Source organism: Oncorhynchus masou, chromosome 5 (genome assembly GCF_036934945.1).
Source record: "Oncorhynchus masou masou isolate Uvic2021 chromosome 5, UVic_Omas_1.1, whole genome shotgun sequence".
NCBI lineage: Eukaryota > Metazoa > Chordata > Actinopteri > Salmoniformes > Salmonidae > Oncorhynchus > Oncorhynchus masou.
This window is the reverse complement of record NC_088216.1, coordinates 23634082-23658520: the sequence shown is the minus strand read 5'-3', so window position 1 is coordinate 23658520 and position 24439 is coordinate 23634082. Positions and strand designations below refer to the sequence as shown.

The 24439-nt window shown below is 41.6% G+C and overlaps 1 protein-coding gene across 3 annotated transcripts in view; it reads left to right on the top strand.

The window, feature by feature from the left end:
• The window catches only part of LOC135537188 (VPS10 domain-containing receptor SorCS1-like), a 170713-nt gene that overhangs the window by 87245 nt on the left and 59029 nt on the right, over positions 1 to 24439 (top strand). For all 3 annotated transcript variants that reach the window (XM_064963390.1, XM_064963396.1, XM_064963403.1), the window contains exons 4-8: positions 8608 to 8766; positions 17502 to 17575; positions 21210 to 21274; positions 22254 to 22372; positions 22703 to 22792. In XM_064963390.1, the coding sequence (XP_064819462.1) occupies positions 8608 to 8766; positions 17502 to 17575; positions 21210 to 21274; positions 22254 to 22372; positions 22703 to 22792 (507 nt within the window). The remainder of the gene's footprint in view (positions 1 to 8607; positions 8767 to 17501; positions 17576 to 21209; positions 21275 to 22253; positions 22373 to 22702; positions 22793 to 24439) is intronic.

The window sequence follows — 24439 nt, the reverse complement described above, 5'->3', positions numbered from 1 at the left end:
GTTCCTTTGTAAAACATTTTAAAACCTGCCCTAAATGAACATAGCCCTGTAGTTAAACCCATTCAATCGCTTTCTATTGCTGACATGTTCTCCATAAGTAGGTTATGCCCAGAGTTCAAAGCAGCAACCGCTAAATAGCGCCTTAGGTAGATCTTTAGTAAGCGCAAGTACAGTACGTTGTATTAGCAGATGAAGATGAGTGAAGTCCATTAGGCAGAAATGATCTCTCCGAGGCATTGCAGGGCTTTTCATTAACAATGTATTATCTTTCCTAGGTCTTAGTGACTGTGTTAGACTGAGATTTCTTACAAAGGAAAGATGAGGCCATTTTTTTATTAATCCCAGATAGGCATACAAAGGAAATGAAGCAATTCTGTCAGTAATTAAAATGCACTGTGGACAATTAACTCAGTTGTAATAGCATTATTAAGATCCATTCTTAAGACATGAATATAGAATGTCCATGTGAATATCAAAACATTTCACTCACAGTAGATAGATGTACATTCTGATTTACTGTAGTTCAAGAGCAGTATGTCTTATAAGATTTACGCAATATGATCTTGCTGCCTTTTTCTCCTGCCAAGTTGGATGGTTTCAATTCATGACTTTCCCCATGGAAAAACCCATACACTTCCTATCCATCAAACTCTAACTTATGTGCTGGGGAGGTTTCTTCTGTTTTTGGACACATTTTGGAATCGTCCTAACAAAAATGACAAATTGGACTATCTGACCAGCTGATGCAGAACTCTGTCCAGTGGCCAAATTGTTTAAAACAGAGGTAGTTGTTATTTTAAAACTCTGGGGGGGGGTCTGTGGAGGTACTGCAGAGGGTCTTCGAAAAATAGAGATTTTTTTATTTTATGAATATCTCTCGCAACAACAGAATAAACACATTTAAAATGACATTCTTACAGTAGAAAATTGGATATCGCCTTATTTCTAATGATCTCAACTGTATTTCTCAACTCCTCATATTGAGCAAGTTACACTCATTGGAGCTAATTAAACTCACTGGAGTATCTGACATAGGCTTTGAAAAAGCCAGTGCAGCAAGTGCCACTGGCTGCTGGTAAGCTTTCTTAACTTGGACATACAGTTTTGCCAACACATGGCTAACCTTTTTATTTAACTAGCTGAACAGCTGCTCTTAGCCACTGGCGTAGCGGAAACCCACGCTGGGGGGCACAAGCTCTGGGGGCTGATGAGCTCGTCAACTCACACCTACGTCTAAATTGTAATGTTTTAATAAATCATTTTGACAGTAACCCTTTTTTTTTAAAATTTCCACATATAGCAAGCGAAGTGTTTGTCTAATCTACACGGCTTTAGGTTAGTCAGACAATATAGTTGTCATGTGTCTAATTAGCCTATTCCTCAGCAGCGCCGGCGGCAGCCCACCTCGGACTCCTCACCTAATTGGCTATCAATAGTTCAAAAAAGTTAGGTGAATCAGGTCGGACTCGGATGGAGAGTGAGTGCATTGTTCAAGATGGATGAACAAAAGGCAAGACTAAATGGTGCACAAAAACGCAGCGAAACGAAACACCAGGTGGAAGCTAGTATGTTATGCAGCAGCCTGCCAGTCCAGACTGAGACCTCACTGCCCGGGCCCTGCTATGAGAGTGGCCTTGCTACCCCACTTCTTGCGAATAGTGACCGTTCCTCTAGTGAGAGTATCGAGCCCCCTCCTCTCCCAGGAAACCAACCTGACGGGTACTGCCAGAGACCCCCCCCCCCCTCTGTGAACATTGGTAAGCCTACGAGTGATGAGACGGATAGCCCACAGCGTGGCGTCCGAGTTCCAGTGTGCAATATAAATAGGCTACCATGCCGAATACTGTATATAGCTATAGATAGGCTAGTAGGCCAGACTGCATTGTCTGCATTATGAAGTAAGCTATTTTGATCATTGGCATTAATAGACTGGTTTTACGCAGCACGAACGTGTTCTACCCAAGCTGCGCGAGAGCATGTGGACGGCCAAGGTAGGCTATAGGTCTACAGTACAGTTGTATCCTATTAAAAACATAAATTGGTTACTGATTAGTATGTTGTTGCATAGAACATGCATTTTACAAACTGCAATGTTTGAATGTCCTACTTTAATTACTGAGCAAGTAAATGCATAATTGCAACCAGTCAGCATTCTAAATTGCAGCATTGCGACACTGTAGGCCAATAGCTTAGTGAAACATAAATATTAGGCTTAACATGAGAAAAGGACGACCCAAAAAAACAAAACATGTATCCGGTAAAGCAAAGCTATAGGCTACTACAAGCACTAGCACCAATCTGATAGCCTATCGATAGGCAGACACACAGACGTAGCAATTCCAGAACCACGGACAGCGATCGGAAGTCGATACTGAGGGACTGACGAGGTAGACTTTGCTGGGGACCAGAGAAACTGCGCAACACCAGTGCTCTTAGCCAAAATGTGTTTGGAGTTAAACTTCCTCTTCCAAGTATAATGTGGGGAAGTCAAAATATAGAAAAACTATACCAAATATATACATTCTAAAATGTTAGTTGCTTCTCCTTGCCATTACCATTCACCTGATAAGACGAGACATGTGAAAGAAAACCATTTTTGCTAATGTATGATGGTGGTTCCTGGGTCGCTGGTTTGCCTGGGAGGGAGGGGGGTCCCTTGGCAAGAAAAGGTTGAAGTCCCTTGGTCTAGTTAGGTTGGGTGTTCTGTAATTTTGACTTGGGCCACTAGATGGTGGGTCTGATTCATGGCTTCTACACTACTCTGCTGCTCTTCAGATGTCTCTACAAGGCTAAAAAGACAGTCAAGACTGACCTTTCTGTCTGAGGAGTTCACTTACTGGTCACCGACAGTCCCATGGGATGACATGAGCGAACAAGCAACTCCTATTGTTTTCCATTCAACAACAAACGCACCTGCTGCTGGTTTACAGGAAGTAACGTCTGCCAGGTTGCCCATTCAAACTCTCATAATCATGTCTGGGTAGTCAAACTAGTAGCAACATGTCAGCCTAAAAGTGGGGGTCTGTTGTTAGGAGCTACACCGTTAGTGAGTTCTACTTTCCCTCTACTCCTCCATGAATTTCCTTGAAATCTTGCCATTTAAACTTCCTATAGTGCAGACAGAGTATATTTGTCGCTTGGGCACCGACTGTGTTACGCTTGGATTTAGAGAGAGGCTTCACAATCCAATTACTGTGACTGGGTTGAAATGGAAAATATGGGCATAATTTCATTAATATTCTATCACTGAGTATTTACTGCTGCACGGCTATTAACTCACTGTGTTATTCATCGCACACTTCTTAAATGTCTTGCAGTTGGTGGCTGCTTCATTATCCTTTGGTCATTTTGAACCTCTTTGGCCTCATAAACTAAATACATGCGCACACACACACACACACACACACACACACACACACACACACACACACACACACACACACACACAATGGTAGCAATTCCAGGCATGCCCTCTCTTTTCCCCGTGCTCCATCAGGGGAAAGTGTGAAGTGTAGAAATGAACAAAATGCCAGCGTTTGTGTGGATTACAGAGCATGGAACTCTGGAGAAAGTTTCAGAGTCAGCATGATTCCTTTAGTTTTTCTCCTTTTATTTATTCAACTCCGGTAAAGCAAAAAGTGACGGATTTAATTTGGCGGCATAACATTACGCAACATTTGGATATGCATTCTCAGTTGTTTTGACCAGTGTGATATGGTTTCTTGAAATTACCCTTGGAAACGTTGATTGAGTCAACATGTTCCGTCTGTCATTTCCTGTCTAAACATGACACCGTAATGTCATGTTGTGTGATGAGGATGTTGACCTTTCCATGCAGTTTTCAATATGAATCTGTTAAATTACAAGGTGAAGCTCCAAGATACAGCTATGTCTAAACAAACAGTCATGTAATTTTGCATGATGGAGGATGTTGTTGACATTTTTATACAGTTTTTATAGAAATGTGTAAAATGACAAGGTGAAGCTCTGTCATAACATAAGTCTAAAGGCTTGAAGCTAAGCGTATATTATCCATGTTAAGTGAAGATGAGTTTTTAGATAAAAGTGTAACAGCTGAATGCTTGGCAACGGTCATTGCCCTGTTTACCGCTCATGGTTAATGTCATCTTATGAAGCGGGAATATAGTATTCAACACAACTCCTACAGGATTCATTCCCTCGCTGCCACATCTGTCCAACTCTTCCCCTCATTTCTCTCTCATCTGAAGGTTATAAGTGGAACTAATCGGATACACGACCACATCCCCGAGAAGCTCACCAGAATCTTCCTAACCCATTTCCACGTCGCACTAGGATATATCGATTTCCATATTCTAGCAACAAATTATTGAAATAAGTCGTCATGTGAGTGTTCCCGAATTCATGAAACCGCTTATAATCCTCCCTTCACAATAGCAGCATTAGCCTACATAAGCTAGGCTAGAATAGGCTGTATTGCAATAGGGTGTTGTTTCCATATTTATAGGAGCAGACAAAGTTTAATAGTGCCCAGAGTTAAAACACTGTCTCTTACAAAGTGTTAATTGTGTATGGAATGTAAAAATAAACTGTGTTGGGTGCTGGATTTTGATATTTGATTGGATTGGTCAGCATGTGGATCACGTATGGCGCTACGCTAGCGAGCTCACTGTGATTGATGAACTTGTGTTTGGGGTCAGCCCACTATAGCTACCATTACCATGCATAGTTTGACAAATGACTTAGAGTCTCGGCTGCGCCTGCTCAAGCTTGCTAGGTTATATAGCCAATGGTGCCTGCTGGAAGTGTGTTAGACGTTTTACCTCATGCCCCATTCCCAAATCCACCCATATTGATGGTAATCAGGGAAACTTAGGAGATTTGTCAAATGGGGAAACCTGTTCAAATCACCTTGGGTTGTTCATTGAAGGTTGTGTCTCCCTACTCTGTTAGAAAAAAGGCTATCCTCTATAACCCAGTCAGCATGGTTCCATAGCGGTGTGATCCCTGCATGACTGATGTCATTAATGACAATTTGCTAGCATAATGTGAACAGTGGTTTTGCTGGGGTTGGTGAACTATAGAAATATGGTGGGGTGAGGAGACTCCTAGACTTCGACGGTTTGACGGTTCCACAAGGTCTCCACACTGAAACTGTGGAGGTTTATAGAGTCGTTGTCTGACACTGAAATTGTGGGCACTACTGGGATGGATGAGTTGGGATAATAAGTGCCAATCAGTTCATGGTTTTATTAACATAGTGACTCGAGAAACACGCACACACACTCGCACGCGCGCACGCACACACATACTCACACACACACACTCACACACACACACACACACACACACACACACACACACACACACACACACACACACACACACACACACACACACACACACACACACACACACACACACACACACACACACACACTCTACTTCCTTCCCACTGTGCTACTGATAAGGTGTTATGTAAGTGTTCAGGATGACTGATTCAATTACATTTGCTGCTGATTATATCTTTTGATATATGTTTTTTTTTTCTCACTTGGCACAATCACAGGAAAAAAGAATTGTGAACCTCCAAGAAAAGAACAAAGCTTGTGGGAAATTAGAGCTTTCAAAGCCTGACAGCAGGAGAGCAATCTGAATGCGTTACCCATACACACTCGCTACAAGATAGGCAAAGGGTGTGTTAAAAGACTGTCTGTACAACAATAATTAGGATCTAGCAAAGCGAAACACAGGTTTACAAATGAGATATCTAACAAGCAGGAGATGAGTGTGTCTAAAGACGCCAATTTAGAACCACAAATTACTGACATTTATATCTGTTATTAAATGTAGACTTTATAATCAAATCATATAATCGAATAATAATATCTATTTTTTTCAATCAACTTCAAACTCTCAAGCTGCCCATCACATGGATTCAGTGGCGGTTGGTGACGTTTAAGATGAGGGAGGATGAGCATGGCCTTATTTCTGTTACCAGCTCAATGTAGGTTTAGGTTACTAAATGATACTAGAATTTTCCCTATTCCCGTCACGAGGTTGCTACAATCTAACCTATGAAAAGTTTACAACTTGGTTGCAAAGGTTGAGAGAGACATTTGAGTAATCAAGGTGATAGACAGTGACACATTCAATACTTTGCACACTCTTGGCTGCATCGAGCTGATCTAGGGTGTAATCATTAGTCCAACAGTTTCAAACAAGAGTTTTTATTGGACAAATTCAGGTATGTTTATCCCTGTTTCATTACATTTGCTTCTGTTTAAGAAATGTTTTTCAACATAATTGGTGGAATTAATACACCCTAATCCCACGCAAACACAGTTCACTTTCATAGCAGCCACATACAAACAGCATGATTTATTTTTCTCAATGTATAATTCCTTCTCACATCTACACGCTCTCCTCCGCTCACATTTTCCCTTCACTTGTGGACTTCAGTACACAACACATCAGCTGTCTGTGACCAGGCGAAAAAAAACTTTCCAAGCCAAACCTTCATATCATCATAACCGCTAACCGCAATGCACAGCCTACATCAGTGTCACCATATTAGCTAAGGTCATAGTCAACATGGTTACTAGAACTAACACATTAGTAAACCTGCTACAATCATGCAGTACAGGCAGCAAGCAGTTGAGCAGTTACACTGATGGGCCCTGGTAGCAATACATTTGTCACGTTCTGACCATAGTTCTTTTGTGTTTTCTTTGTTTTAGTGTTGGTCAGGACGTGAGCTGAGTGGGCATTCTATGTTGTGTGTCTAGTTTTCCCATTTCTATGTTTGGCCTGATATACCTGATAAGGCAGGTGTTAGTCATTGTCTCTGATTGGGAACCATATTTCGGTAGCCTGTTTTGTGTTGTGTTTTGTGGGTGGTTGTCTTCTGTCTTTGTGTCTATGCACCAGATAGGACTGCTTCGGTTTTTCACATGTGTTGTTTTGGTATTTCGTAGTGTTCACGTTTATGGTCTTTATTAAACATGTTGAACTCTAACCACGCTGCGCTTTGGTCCGATCCTTCGTCCACAGAAGAAAACCATTACAACATTAATAAAACCAAATCTTACCCTGACTTGGAAGAGTTCCAGTGTTGGATAGCCATAGCCAGCTAGCTAACATAGCATCCCTCTCTGTTTGAGCCAGGTGTTTTAGTAGACTAATCTAAACTCAACAAAAAAAGAAATGTCCTCTCACTGTCAACTGCGTTTTGTTCAGTAAACTTAACATGGAAATATTTGTATGAACACAAGATTCAACAACAGAGACATATAAACTGAACAAGTTCCACAGACATGTGACTAACAGAAATGGAACGTGCCCCTGAACAAAGTGGGGGTCAAAATCAAAAGTAACAGTCAGTATCTGGTGTTGCCACCAGCTGCATTAAGTACTGCAGTGCATCTCCTCCTCATGGACTGCACCAGATTTGCCAGTTCTTGCTGTGAGATGTTACCCCACTCTTCCACCAAGGCACGTGCAAGTTCCCGCACATTTCTGGGGGGGAATGGCCCTTGTCCTCACCCTCCGATCCAACAGGTCCCAGACGTACTCGAATGGGATTGAGATCCGGGCTCTTCGCTGGCCATGGCAGAACACTGACATTCCTGTCTTGCAAGGATTCACACACAGAACGAGCAGTATGGCTGGTGGCATTGTCATGCTGGAGGGTCATGTCAGGATGAGCCTGCAGGAAGGGTACCACATGAGGGAGGAAGATGACTTCCATGTAACGCACAGTGTTGAGATTGCCTGCAATGACCACAAGCTCAGTCCGATGATGCCAGACCATGACAAACCCTCCACCTCCAAATCGATCCCGCTCCAGAGTACAGGCCTCGGTGTAACACTTTCTTTTTTTTGCTGAGTTTAGCTAGCTGCATTCGCTAGCTAAGTGAAAGTGAAAGAAAATACCACAAAATATAGCTCTCTCTCTTGCTGCTTCATTTTTAAAGAAATTAATTTGTTAAACTGTTCAACTATTGTCCTTTTCTTTGAGTCAACTACTCACCACATTTGATGCACTGCAGTGCTAGCTGTAGCTTATGCTTTCAATTCTAGATTCATTCTCTGATCCTTTGATTGATTGGGTGGACACCATGTTGGTTCATGCGGCAAGAGAGCTCTGATAGGTTGGCGGACGTCCTCCGGAAGTTGTCATAGTTAACTTGTAAGTCTATGGAAGTCGTTGTAACCAGAGGAGGACGGAAACTAGCTGTCCACCGAGTCTATCATGGTGCTACCCTACAGAGGGTTGCTGTTGAGGCTGCTGTAGACCTTCATTGCAAAACAGTATTTTAATAAATGTTTTAATAAATTATTTGTTGACGTGAATATATTTGATATTTTTTTCTAAAAAGGATAACTGTTTTAATGTTTCACTATTTTAAATGATATTTACTGAGTAGGATGGTCCTCCCCTTCCTCCTCTGAGGAGCCTTCACAGCATGGATTACCAAAATATATACCATTTAAATAAGTTATCTTTATCCAACACTGACTCAAACTAAGCCTCATTTCCAAGCCAACAAAAATATTTCCCAGTCTTCCAGGACCAGCTCCCTCCCATGGCTAGCTCTGATTATATTTCTGTCTGCTCTCATTCAGATCATGCTTCTGACTGACCCGGAGGTGGAAAGCAGCCTGCTGATCAGCTCCGATGAGGGAGCCACCTATCAGAAGTACCGCCTCAGCTTCTACATCCTCAGCCTTCTCTTCCACCCCGAGCAGGAGGACTGGATCCTTGCCTACAGCCATGACCAGAAGGTAAGAGGAGAGGGAGGAGAGAGAACTGACTGACACACGCACACACAGAGACCACTTAACTTCTGTATCTGGTAGCTAGCTATAGTCTCTTTTTGTCATCAGAGGCTTTCTGTCTTTCGTCTGTTTTGCCCTCTGTCAGACATCAAAACAAGACGAGCTGTTATGATTTTTCTCCCCTTTTTTCTTCGTGTCAAATCGGCAATTGGCAACCCATCCCTTATGGGATTAATTGACAAACAAACAAACATTATAATAATTCACTATGGTAATTAAATGACCATTCTTCTGAGTCAGGCGGTGGGGTGATTGATGTGGTGTCATCATTTAGGGACTATTTACTCTGCAGTTGAGTGAGGTGTGTTACCGTGGGGGAGGAGACGTGATTAGCATATCCAGTGGATTTCAACTTATGATAGCCCTCAATTTAGAAACAGAGTTGTTTTTTTTTAGGTTGATCGTCTAAACTCCAATATATTAAATCGTGTTCATAACTTACTCAACGATTTGCTTTTTAAAAAATAAATTCAGTTTCTGTGGCTGAGACTAGAGCCTTATTCTCCATACATACAGTTGAAGTCAGAAGTTTACATACACTTAGGTTGGAGTCATTAAAACTCGTTTTTCAACCATTCCACAAATTTCTTGTTAACAAACTATAGTTTTAACAAGTCGGTTAGAACATCTACTTCATGCATGACACATGTCATTTTTCCAACAATTGTTTACAGACAGATTATTTCACTTGTAATTCACTGTATCACAATTCCAGTAGGTCAGAAGTTTACATACACTAAGTTGACTGTGCCTTTAAACAGCTTGGACATTTCAAGGAAATTATGTCATAGCCTATCAGAAGCTTCTAAAGCTAATTGACATCATTTGATGTCAGTATCACCTGTGGATGTATTTCAAGGCATACCTTCAAACTCAGTGCCTCTTTGCTTGACATCATGGGAATATCAAAAGAAATCAGCCTAGACCTCAGAAAATAAATTGTAGACCTCCATAAGTCTGGTTCATCCTTGGGAGCAATTTCCAAACGCCTGAAGGTACCACGTTCATCTGTACAAACAATAGTACGTGAGTATAAACACCATGGGACCATGCAGCCGCATACCTCTCAGGAAGGAGACACGTTCTGTCTCCCAAGAGATGAACGTACTTTGGTGCAAAAAGTGCATATCAATCCCAGAACAACAGCAAAGGACCTGGTAAAGATGCTGGAGGAAACTGGTACAGAAATATCTATATCCACAGTAAAAACTAGTCCTATATCGACATGACCTGAAAGGCCCCTCAGCAAGGAAGAAGCCACTGCTCCAAAACCGCCAGACTACGGTTTGCAACTGCACATGGGGACAAAAATCATACTTTTTGGAGAAATGTCCTCTGGTCTGATGAAACAAAAATAGAACTGTTTGGCCATAATGACCATCGCTATGTTTGGAGGAAGAAGGGGGATGCCTGTAAGTCGAAGAAACCATCCCAACTGTGAAGCACGGGGGTGGCAGCGTCATGTTGTGGGGGTGCTTTGCTGCAGGAGGGACTGGTGCACTTCACAAAATAGATGGCAAAGATAGATGGCATCATGAGGAGGATAAGTATGTGGATATATTGAAGCATCTCAAGACATCAGTCTGGAAGTTAAAGCTTGGTCGCAAATGGGTCTTCCAAATGGACAATGACCCCAATTATACTTCCAAAGTTGTTGCAAAGGGGAATTTTTACTAGGATTTAAATGTCAGGAATTGTGAAAAACTCAGTTTAAATGTATTTGGCTAAGGTGTATGTAAACTTCCGACTTCAACTGTAGGTCCATATTCTCAATCTACTACATATTGCTGTATATGGAGCCATACTCCAAATATAGTGCCATACCGTACACTCAATATTCCCCATATATAGTACCATATACTCAATATACTCCACATTCTTCATAGAGTCCTACTGTATATGTGGCTCAGGTGGCCCTACATGAGGATTTTCCGGTGCAGTTTGGGGACTTTAGAGGATGAATCCCTAAGTCCCTTAAGCTCCTCATCCGTTAAATGTAGGCCCGGCATCCCTTCCAATAACTTTAGGGGAAAGCAAAACCAACAGAGGTGAACCCCGATAAACAGTCATAAGCACCTTCACAAAGGTTAAACGTGTATTAGATACCCTTAGACGAGGGTTTGACTAATTCCTTTTCTCCATGACTCAGGGATTTGATATCCCCTACAGTATTTTCGGGCAAGGCATCAAAGGTATAAAAAAAGTGGTGATTAATCATCAACATTCTAGTCCAAGGGACTAGAAGTGCATATGTTTTAAGAATAAATAAAAAAACATCTAATATATGAGACGCTGTCTGATGATGGTAATTACCGATGAACTACTGAGGCGAGAGATGGTAATATGTAAAAGATCTATTCCAGACCTGCGATTTATAGCAATTTTGAGAATGACCAAAACCATTAATGAAATGCCTTGCTTGCAGCCAGAGCAATTTGGGCCTGATGTTTTACATCTGATAAATAATGAGTGTTTCTCTTCTTTTTCCTGAGGAGGTACTTAGTGTACCTTGGGAGGTGTTTGGCTGGAGTTATAAGATGCACCTGGCCATGCATTTACACTGAGTGTACAAAACATTAAGAACATCTTCCTAATATTGAGTGGAAGCAAACCCCCGCCCCCTCCCACTTTGGTCCTCAGAACAGCCTCAATTTGTCAGGGCATGGACTCTACAAGGTGTCGAAATTATTCTACAGGGATGCCGACCCATGTTGACGCCAATGTTTCCCACGGTTGTCAAGTTGGCTGGATGTCCTTTGAGTGATGGACCATTCTTGCTACACACAGGAAACTGTTGAGCATGAAAAACCCAGCAGCGTTGCCGTTCTTGACACAAACCGGTGCGCCTGGCAGCTATGACCAAACCCCATTCAAGGGGTGGCAGGGTAGCCTAGTGTTTAGAGCGTTAGACTAGTAACCGGAGGGTTGCAAGTTCAAATCCCTGAGCTGACAAGGTACAAATCTGTCGTTCTGCACCTGAACAGGCAGTTAACCCACTGTTCCTAGGCCATCATTGAAAATAAGAATTTGTTCTTAATGGACTTGCCTAGTTAAATAAAGTTTAAAAAAGGGCACAACTCTCTTGTCTTGCCCATTCACCCTCTGAATGGCACATATACAAGATCCATGTCTCAATTGCCTCATAGGTTAAAATCCTTTTTTAACCTGTCTCCTCTGCTTCATCTACTCTGATTGAAGTGGATTTAACAAGTGACAAGGGATCATAGCTTTCACCTGGATTCACCTGGTTAGTCTGTCATGGAAAGAGCAGGTGTTCTTAATGTTTTGTACACTGTGTATACAGCATACAGGTTTAATATATGTGCGCCCTCACTTTCTCTCTCAATCTTTCCCTCTTCCTTTCTTTTAAACTCAATCGCTCACTCTCTCCTTACCTACCCCCCCTCTCTCTTTACCTGATTACCCAGACTCCTTGCTCTAGATAAATGCTACGCCACGCCCACAAGCGTTAGTTCATTCTCCGCAATAAGTCTGAATAAGAGTACCTCCCCTGACGATTTCTTAAATGTAAACGAATACTAACCATTTTGATTGGTCCCAGAACCCTATGGGTTGGGCCAGAGCCAGAACACACATAGGTAAAGCAGTGGGTTTGAATACTGGCTTTGATAACCTGATTGGTTAGAAAAGATCCAATCACTGATGACATTGTTATGTACAACACCCCTCATTTTGACATCACGACAAATGGCTTCAATGATGGCAGCCTTAGCAGAATAATTCTGTTTTGAGTCGTCAGGCAACCTCTCTACTGCCCTCCATTCTTTCCTCACTCCCTCTCCCCTACTCCTGTCTTTCCCCTACTCCTGTCTTTCCCCTACTCCCCTTTCCTTCATTTCTCTTGCAGTGGCCCTTAGAGCTATTTCTCCTCATTATTTGCATGTCCTAGATTGAGGGACTTCTAGAACACACACACACACACACACACACACAGAGAGAGATCACTTCACTGCTTTATTTGGTAGCTAGCTACTTTCTCTTTTGTCATCAGAGGCTTTCCTGTCTTCTGTCGGTTTTGCCCTCTGTCAGACATCAAAACAAGGTGAGCTGTTATGAGTCAGGGGGAGGGTGAGAGTGAGGGGTGAGGAAGCATCAGTTGGACTATTTCCTCTGCCGGTGATTGAGTGGCGAAACCATGGCGAGAAGCTATTGTCTGACTCATTACTCATATTCAGATATGACAAAGAGAGAGATGAGACAAGTTAAGAGACTTTACTGGTGTCTATGGATGTAAGCTCAAAGTAGGCCTGAATGTAGCCCTGAACTTTCCTGAAAGCGAGTAGCATTCACACGAAGTGGGTTGATTGTTGACATAACGACACTAGACTGTGTAATATGTTTAAGTTCAACTGAGTGGTGAAGTCAATTAGTCATAACTTGCTCAAACTGATTTGCTCATACTTGAATAAATTCAGTTCTTGTGGCTGAGACCAAAGCCGTATATAGAGCCATGTACTCCACATACAGTGCATTCAGAATGTTTTCAGGCTCCTTGACTATTTCCACATTTTGTTACGTTACAGCCTTATTCTAAAATTGATTAAATCGTTTTTTTTTCAGCTTTGTCATTATTGGGTATTGTGTGTAGATTGATTGAGGGGAAAAAAATGTTGTATCCATTTTATAATAACGTTGTAACATGACAAAATGTGGAAAAGGGGAAAGGGTCTGAATACTTTCCAAATGCCCTGTATACTATACTTCATAGAGTCCTACAGATGGCCCTACATGTATAGTGCCATGCACTCAACATACTTCATAGAGTCCTACAGATGGCCCTACATGTATAGTGCCATGCACTCAACATACTTCATAGAGTCCTACAGATGGCCCTACATGTATAGTGCCATGCACTCAACATACTTCATAGAGTCCTACAGTCATGTATAGTGCCATGCACTCAACATACTTCATATAGTCCTACAGATGGCCCTACATGTATAGTGCCATGCACTCAACATACTTCATAGAGTCCTACAGATGGCCCTACATGTATAGTGCCATGCACTCAACATACTTCATAGAGTCCTACAGATGGCCCTACATGTATAGTGCCATGCACTCAACATACCTCATATATTTCATAGAGTCCTACAGATGGCCCTACATGTATAGTGCCATGCACTCAACATACCTCATATACTTCATAGAGTCCTACAGATGGCCCTACATGTATAGTGCCATGCACTCAACATACTTCATAGAGTCCTACAGATGGCCCTACATGTATAGTGCCATGCACTCAACATACTTCATATATTTCATAGAGTCCTACAGATGGCCCTACATGTATAGTGCCATGCACTCAACATACTTCATATATTTCATAGAGTCCTACAGATGGCCCTATAATGGGACTTTATTTTGCTGTATGGGGACTTTTGAGAACCAATATCGAATTCCCTTAAAAGGAAACTTCACCATTTTTAAACTTCAAATTCATCATCTCCAGCACCACCCCCAACATCAACATGTTTGACAAATGTTTTGTAGTAAAAAAATATATATAAAAGGAAGATGTGCATCGTGTGACCAATTGTGAGAAGGCATTGGTTGATGTCCTTGGAAAGGCTAATCTTTCTCTATTGTTTTTACTACCAAAGATAGGAACGTGCCATTTTCACATATGTTAATGTTGTGGTGGTGCTGGAGATGATGAATAGGAAGTAGATTTCCCTTTAAACTCCTCGTCCGTTAAATGTAGGCCCGGCATTCCTTCCAATAACTTGCTGAGAAAGCAAAACCAACTGCGGTGAACCCCGATAAACAGTCATAAGCACCTTTACAAAGGTTAAACGTGTATTAGATACCCTTAGACCAATGGTTTGACTAATACCTTTTCTCCATGACTCAGGGATTTGATATCCCCATTTAAGCCTGATGAATCAGACAAACATATGAACATTGTGCTTATAATTGATTGATATTGAGTCTAAGGGAATGAGGTGCATATTTTTATCGAATGAATAATCATCTAATATATAAGACACGTGTCTTGTGATGGTAACTGTCGGTGAACTACTGGGACAAGAGAGAAGGTAATTATGCAAAAGATATATTCCAGACCTGCGATATATAGCCATTTTGAGAATGACCATTATCATTAATAAAATGCCTTGCTTGCAGCCAGAGACATTTTGGCCTAATATTTCCCATCTGATAAATAATAAGAATACTTTTTCCAGGGGAGATGCTTATTGTACTTCGGGAGGTTTTTTGCTGCTGTTATAGGATGCACTTGGTAGTGTATGTGTGTGTGTGTGTGTATATGTATATATATATATATGTATATGTATATGTATATGTATATATATATATATATATATATATATATATATATATATATATATACTAGGCTCTATACACCCTCACCCTCCACTTTCTTGACTTTTCTCTTTATCTCTGCCTTTCTTTCTCTGTCTATTTTAATCTCACTCTCTCTCCTTCTCGCCCTCTAAATCTCAATCTCTCACACTCTCCCCTCTTCTCCCTCCCGCCCTTTCTCTCCTGCTCCCGTCTTTCCCCTTCTCTTTATTTACTCTCTACGGTGCCTTGGAGCTATTCCTCCTTGGCATTTCCTAGATTGAGGAACTGGCTCTCGAGCCAGTCCGTATTTCAATGTACAAATCCCTCTCACTCTCTCTCCTCTCCGACTTGCCTGACTAAGTGCTAACACTGTATGTGTCTCAAATGGCACCCTATTCCCTATATGATGCACTACGTTTGACCAGATCCATATGGGCCCTGGTTAAAATGATTGCACTAACTAGGGAATAGGGTGCAATTTGAGAGACAACCTCACTGTGGGGGTTAGCTAATTAGCCAGAGTGATTTCCTACCTCTCTACCCCTTCTTCTGATCCTTATGAAAGTCATAGCTCAGATCAAATAGCACTATTCACATTTTCCACTGCCATGTATTGACATAGAAATATATTGGCCATGTTCTGTGGCCAGAATAGCATATGCCTCATAGGCAGATATTTGATATGGCACATATGGTATGGAAGGAACAGACTGTATAGTACATGCAGTGCAGTACAAGCATAGTAACGTGTTCAACGTGATCTAATGTTATGGAATGGTTAATGATGTTACAAATGGTGTTAGTATGTGTTGTGGACTGAAGACCCTAGTGGTTGGCCTTCACTGGTGTTCTTTGAAGACCATTGTGTAAAGACCTTGTTACAAACCTTAAGTAATGGAACATGATTTCAGTACAGTTCAAATGCTTGCAATTCACCTTGGCTTTAATAGTGGTTCGGATTAGTTTAATTAAATATGATTATCAATTGAATAACAATAATTGTCAAGGGGATTATTTGAATGAAAATGTGCTGATATTGAGGTCTGTTAACTGAGGCCTTGACTTCACCCTTCAGGAAAGAGTAAATAACTACAATTAAAAAAACAAAAACAAATATTAACAAACAGTATCACCATTCAGTCGGCCGTTAATAAATTACTGTTTGCATGTTATGCTTGATCGCTCACATTTAAAATGGAAAAAGTCCACAAACTAAAACAATTAAATAAAGTCTTACGCCTCGTTGACTTCTCTGCTGTAATCAGTAAACTAATACATAATTTGGCTTAGCTGTCACAGCTGTTTTTGTAAAAAAAAAAAAAAAAAAAAAAGTACCACATCCAAACTTTCACAACTTGACCATTCTCACAAGGTTTGCACCTCATTGGCTGGACAGCAGTAAACAAATTAAGCTAAAAAAAACCAACAAAAAAAACAAAGCCCGATATTGACATTATTCATGTAATTACCTTGGATAGTTCACAGTAACCAGTTAGTAAGAAAAAATACTGATAGTGAAAAAAGAAGCAAACAAAAGGCATTAATTCCATGCTTATTCAGGATATTCAATTGTACCATGCTTCCTTCCCCAAATAAGCTTTCCTGTTTCTTGAAAGAATCCCCCTTGGCTCATACCATCTACCGATAGAGACTGTGGTGTGTGTGTGTGTGTGTGTGTGTGAGAGAGAGAACCATCTCTGTGTAGCAGCTCTCAGTAGTGATTGGGATATCTCAGCAACCTACCGAAGTGCTGACTAGCGAAACAATGCTCACATTGAGACCACCGACTGTGCCACGGCTCCCCTGCTAGGCTCCCCACCACACACACACACACACACATCCATCAGCCCCCCCGCAGATCTCTAGCCTTGTTAGGAGTATGTAGCCCTATCTCCAGCACGATGACACCCTCACCATACCACGATCCGTTTTACAGCTTCATATTTAACCTGGGAATGTGTGTGGGGTTTTCACATGGAAGGAATGTGTGGAGAATTGACAGATCGTGTCCTCAGCTTCAGCCCTGTTCTGGTGATTCTTCTGAGGCACATTTTTGTTGCCCCCTTGTGCCATGTAGGTAACATAGCTTTTCAAGAATGTAAATGAACTTGAGAGCAATTTTTCCTACGGAGGTATAAGTGAACATTATTTGAAGTGAACAGGACAAATGATATAACGAGTTGTGCTCATATTGTATCACAATGACTGTAATGGGAAAATGCTAAACTATTTGAATTAAAGTCAACTATCTGGACTTTTAGGGTTTGTGTTGAATGTTTATTTTACAGTATTCATTTAATCTGTCTTGTCTGACTCAATACAGTATGTAAGTCCCACCGGCTTTCTCCCCACAGCTGTACAGCTCGGTGGAGTTTGGAAGGAGGTGGCAACTTGTCCATGAGAGGGTGGCCCCCAATCGATTCTACTGGTAAGCACAGCAACCTATAACCTTCTTCCCGTCTTTCTTAATGTCGAGACTAACTATACATTGAAATCCTTTTTTTGGTCTTTCCACATTCTAAATGGAAGGAGATATGCCAGAGTGAATCCTCTTCTTTGCATTACAATTATTGATGTGTCTGCGCCTGTTCTCTCTCAACATGAGATAGTAAGGTACTGACAATCCAAAGAGGTTCAGACTTCTAACGAATGCAGCGGCGCATAAGGGCTTGTTAGTGAACTCACTGTGCTTAATGGTTCAGCATTTGGAATGCGGCATTCTTCGTTTGGTCGAGCATGGCTAGTGAACAAGGGAATGTGAACAGACCGAGTAGTCGACACACGAGTTGGATTTTGGATGGAGTTTTGTGATTTCAGTCAGACCTGTTGGAGCTCTGGAGGGTCCTGTTCAATGTTATTCCTAAAGCAAGGTTATATCCAAGGTTTTGGAGTTACGTTTGGAATGTTAATTTGGATTTGGATATGCATGAATTACCTTGTACAATTTAATGCTGCAAAAATATATTTATTATTCTTTTTTATGAACTTCTCCGTCATGGGATACAGCAGTCCTTGATAATACTTGATAAAAAGAGCATTGTAGTTTAATTTAGATCTTCTGTTTGAACCATATAGCCCGAAGTCTTTCAAAAGCATGACCTTACTTAACCGTGTCAGTCAAATCCACCCCATGAGAATGCTCTCGTCTTCTATCTATATTCTGCCGGGATTTGATCTTCCTTCTACTGTTTTGTTTCTTGTTCTCCTCTTCTGTTCTCCATCTGTTCTACTTCGTAGCTGGTCCCACGTCTGCCAGACACGAACTGTCAAATCCAGTCATTTTTAACACAACTGGCTTAAGTCGGATGTATATAAAAAAATCTTTTGTTGAGTAAATCCGTGCGAAACTGTCGGGGGTAACAAGCTCAGCAGTTCTGGGAGGAGGATGCCTAGAGGGTTTGCTTCTGCACTCCTTGAGTGAGATGTATTTTTAGAACTGTGTGAACCCTGTTAATAAGGTTTTGGAAAACTTCCTTTCTGAATCAGACCATTGTAGTTGAAAAGAGAAGGCACAGTCGTGAGCAGGTTAACTCTTGATACTCCCCATCCCGGATCCGGGATCGTGAATAAAGCCTCAGGCTCATTAGCATAACGCAACGTTAACGATTAAAATGAAAATAATGCGCCTGCTCTCAAGCTTAGCCTTTTCTTAACAACACTGTCATCTCAGATTTTCAAAATATGCTTTTGAACCATAGCAATTCACTAATTTGTGTAAGAGTATGCTAAGCTAGTTTAGCATTTTGAGTAGCATTTAGCACGCAACATTTACACAAAAACCAGATAACCAAATAAATAAAATCATTTACCTTTGAAGAGCTTCGGATGTTTTCAATGAGGAGACTCTCAGTTACATAGCAAATGTTCAGTTTTTCCTGAAAGAATCTTTGTGTAGGAGAAATCGCTCTGTTTTGTACATCACATTTGGCTACCGAAACGAACCGAAAATTCAGTCACCAAAACGTCAAACTTTTTCCGAATTAACTCCATAATATCGACCGAAACATGGTAGACGTTGTTTGGAATCAATCCTCAAGGTGTTTTTTCACATATCTCTTCATTGATATGCAGTTCGTGGAAGCCTGCTTTCCCCTCAGAATCGCATGGAAAAATACCAGCAGCTGAAAAAGACGCACCAATTTCGACGGAGGACACCGGGCGGACACCTGGAAAATGTAGTCTCTTAGGGTCAATCTTCCAATGATATGCCTACAAATACGTCACAATGCTGCAGACACCTTGGGGAAACGACAGAAAGGGCAGGCTCATTCCTCTCGCATTCACAGCCATATAAGGAGACAATGGAAAACGGAGCCTCAAAAATCCTGCTGGTTTCCTGGATGCCGTTTCATCTTGGTTTTGCCTGTAGCTCCCGTTCTAGGGCACTCACAGAGAATATCTTTGCAGTTCTGGAAACGTCAGAGTGTTTTCTTTCCAAAGCTATCAATTATATGCATAGTCGAGCATCTTTTTGTGACAAAATATTGCGCTTAAAACGGGCACGTCTTTTTATCCAAAAATGAAATAGCGCCCCCATAGCATCAAGAGGTTAACATGTTTCGTCATGAATCTTGGTCTAGAGGCAGCTTTGTAGAGTGTCCGCTAGCAGAACAACAAATTCATACGATCTGATTTTAAACCTAACCTTAACCACACTGCTAACCCTGATGCCTAACCCTAACACCTGTTATGGCTGCAACCCTTTGTTCTCAATTTCCACCTGAAGACATACCCAAATCTAATGGCCTGTAGCTCAGCCCCAGAGGCAAGGATATGCATATTCTTGGTATCATTTGAATGGAAACATTCTGAAGTTTGTGGAAATGTTAATTGAATGTAGGAGAATATAACACAGTAGATCTGGTGGAAGAAAAGAGAAAGAAAGAGCATACGTTTTCTGTTTTTTATTGTTGTAGTATCATCTTTCACATGTACTAGAATAGCCACACAGTCAGATAGGATGCTGGATATAATTTTGATGGATAACACAAGAGGGCAACTGTAGGTGTGCAAAGTTTGAGACTGATAACTTCAGGAATGGGTGAGCTACATGACATTTAGCATGAAGTCACCCAGGTGTCCCACACAAGTTGCCCAAATGTACCCAAGTGGCCGAATTGGTGAAATGACCTATAACTATATACAGCAGTGCAAATAACTATATACAACATATCAAAAAGCAATTCTAACACACACACACACACACACAAAATGTATAAAAAAATATTAGAAAAAAAATATTAAAACAACAGTACCCACCCCTTTGAAGTCCTCGTCATAATATTTTGTTGCCTGTGCCATGTCCCATAGCAGTCTCTTTCTGATGTAAAGCAGAGGCAAACTGAACAAGTGGTGCATTTCATGCGACCCAGAACACAATGACGCCTCCATGCTGTGCCCTTTTGGCTCTGAGGCACAGTCATGCCTGCAGTAATGAACTGTGGCATATGAACACCACTGGGGGCACAGGTAGAGCGGGCAGCTTGGCACCGGGACCTCCCAGTCGGAGTCGCTATCACTGTGAAAGAAAACATAAAAAATATTTGTATTGTATGAGCCTTTCATCATCACATAAAAAAAACAAATATGTATTGATTGAATAGAGCAGAGGGAACAGTCACTAAGGTGTTCCATTCAACTCCTGCCATTGTTGTGTGTGTGTGTGTGTGTGTATATATATATATATATATATCTCTGCAGGTTCTGAGCAAGCAAATCAATTACTTTCCCTCTTACTAATGATGTCAGGATGTGTTCCCCATCAATCTGTCAGGAAAGTAAGGGCAGTTTCGTAAGGTTTTGCCTTGAACACGGAAACATCACACACCTGAGGTAGTTTTTCCTTTTTACCTCAATGTACAACCTTTTGAGGTGTTCCACAGGGGTATAGCCTGGGGCCCTTGAAGTTTCTGGCAATTGTCATTTCCCCTCAGTGTTCTGAATTTATCTGACAAGCAATGTCCGGTTGTAAGAAGGTAAGTATAGGCTCGGTAGCATCAGTGATATCCTTCTGTCTAAAGAATAGTGATGTACCTGAAATAAATGTGTCTTTTCCCTCGCAGGTCAAAAACGGGTTTAGACAAAGAACCGGGCTTAATTCACCTGGAAACCATCATCTCTGAAGGACGTGAGTAATTCAATTTTCAGAGTTCCTGCTCTGTTCCTCAATTTTCTGGTGTCTCTCTACTGTACCATGGGCCTTGAACTAAAGTGGAAAGGGATTGAGAGGATATGAAGGGCAATGGGCCACACGATTTAAAGGCGTGGCGGACACACAATGACAATTGAGAAAAGTAATGCATATATTAGAATGCCTTTAAAACCAGAGTGATCCCGATGCTCAACATTCTGAATGTCAATGGAATGGATGGAAACCCAATGGCCACCTGTCCATGGTTTGGCAGAACATAATTCATTTGAATGGATCTACCTGATACAGTGACTCAATATGCATGATGCAATACCAATTCACAGTTGATGTTTTTCTACTCTCGTGAACACGTTATAGTTACCATGTATCCCAACCTCAAAAGGTTGAGACCGATATGGAGGTAACACATGACACACACAGCTCCTAGTTAATCTACGCCATTGTACTGGGGATACATCTCTCAAAACTCAAGGGGTATTCTCCCCTGTCCTCAACTAACTCAATAGACAAAAATAGAAACTCCCCTCTTAATCCCTGACAGAAAGCAAAAAAAAACATCATTTTGGCTGAAGTGGCAGAATCACCCCCAGTTAGCAGCCGCCGCAGATACAGACACCCTTGTGACAGCGCAAGCCTTGCCCCTGTATGGCCATCACCATTGATCACGCGGCTCACTGTGTAAACCAGACAACATAGTTAGCTGAAGCCTAACACACAGGGACAGCCAGTCCCACACCTCGCTCCCCACCTCACACCGCTGTTGAGGGGAAAGAAAGCAATTGGCCTCCCTGGTCCACCATCCACTTTCCCCTCGCTTTTTGCTCGCCACTTTATTGATGCAATTAATGTGAGACACCTGTTGGAAGACGAGCTCGCAGTGAAGGCTGCCTGTCCCCCATTGGCTAATATGATCATTGGTTCAATGGCTGCGGGTTTCTTCTCTCCGTGTGTGCAGAGGCGCTGTACGTCACCTGCAAGCTGCAGAACTGCACCGAGGCCAATAAGGGAAAGCCGTTCCCTGGCTACATTGACCCCAATTCCCTTGTGGTGCAAGACGAGTATGTGTTTGTCCAGGTAGGTAATTGCCCATATCTGACGTAAACCAGAACAGAGGTGTGTGTGTGTAAGAGAACGTGTAGTAGGATTATCAGAAATGTTGAAGATCATATTACTCTAAAGTGTTTATTTTAAGGCTATTATGTATCTTTGGGATTGGTGCGTTTTACTGATGAATGTGTTTTATTGATGTAATCCAAAGGTGTGTGTGTGTAAGAGAACATGTAATACATTTATTGGAAATGTATTATAACATTATATTAATCAGTGCTTTAGTATGTAGTATGCTTGATGGGTCGTATATCTTGAATGCATTTTTTTTTCATTCAATGCTTTCATGACCTGCAGGTGTCAACTGGTGGGCGTCCAATCTACTACGTGTCAGCCAAGCGGGAAGTCTTCACACCCATGAAGCTACCCAAATACACCTTGCCTAAGGTATAACCCACAGACACACATGGTCACGCAAAGGTCGATCAACATTCCAGGATAGAAGCAGGGAGACAGAGTAGAGGGAACAGAAGCAGGGAGACCGAGTAGGGAGACCGAGTAGGGAGACCGAGTAGGAAGACCGAGTAGGGAGAACAGAAGCAGGGAGAACAGAAGCAGGGAGACCAAGTAGGGGGAACAGAAGCAGGAAGACAGAGTAGAGGGAACAGAAGCAGGAGACCGAGTAGGGAGAACAGAAGCAGGAAGACAGAGTAGAGGGAACAGAAGCAGGAGACCGAGTAGAGGGTGCAGAAGTGTCTAGTGCTCATGCCGGGAACAAACCGGGATCCCTGCTGTAGGAGGAAGTATATGGTTCCGGAAGCGGGAGTGTTACCCACTCGACCAGACTCCGGTCCAGTGGATATATATCTATGATTCAACCTACCTTAAATGCATCAAAAGAATAACCTCTATGGGAATTCAAACCTAAGCCATCATGAGACCACTACTGGAAACAACACAGGTAGCTTTCTATCCAGCATCTCTTTGTTATTTATGAGTAAACTGAGGCCAAAACCAACTGCCATTGTTTCTGGCATTGTTATTCAATGCAGCTATATGCCTGTGGCCTCTCTTGTGGCCTTCCCGCCTCTCCGTTGACAATTAAACATGTTTTATTCAATCAAGCCTTGTGCCATCCTAATCGCTCTCGCTCTCTCTCCCTCGCTCTTTCTCTCTCCACATTGAGGTTTCGCAGGCTTAGCCAGAGGTAGATGAAATTCACTAGCGAGAACAGCTTGTGTCCCTCTCTGTTAGTGCGGGCCGACAAGCACACAATTCAAGTTAATAAGTGTAATATCCTCCTCGCTGGAGTTACGTTTGTGAGAATGAGTCTGATACTGATTTATTCTTCTGATTATTAAACCCAGTGGGGGGGTGGGATGGTAAAGTGGCTAGACGGAGGTTCTCGAAAGGCCACTGTAATACACCCGTTGACATATTACTATTAACAGGCGTTGATTGTGGGTACATGGAAATCAAAACCGATTCAAAGTGTCAATGTTTCAGGTTAATCAAGGGAGAGGTTAGATTCGATTATAATTTGTTATTTTCTTGTGATTATGTGCTGGGCTTAATATAATGTATTCTAAATGGGTAGATGCATGCAAAAGTTGACAGGGTTGGACGATCATCTCCATGGGGGAGCTACAGTAGTTAGAGATGGTATCGGGTCACTTCCACTGTACTATACTTCTGAAGCAGTAGATTGTTTTTCTGTTACCTTACTGGTGAAAAGGAGGGGCAAGTTGTACATTTTGAGAGTTACAGACCGCATCACCTCTGTAATTTGATAATTACATGGGGGATTTTCAAATTGGACGTTTGAGTCTGTGTTGCTTGATACTCTCTTCATTAAGTTGTTCATTCCAGTGTAATTTCACTGTAATTACTATTGTGTAATTATTGTATTGTGTAACTGAAATTACAGTTGGCCTGCATGACATTAATTAAACCTGATTGTTTCACCAATGCAATCTAATTGAAATGGTTAGCTACCAGCTAAATATTGAATTGTAATGAAACAAAAGCGCTGTAAAAATGATTAATTTAAATGTTCATTTAACTCAGTGTACCAAACATTAAGAACACCTTCCA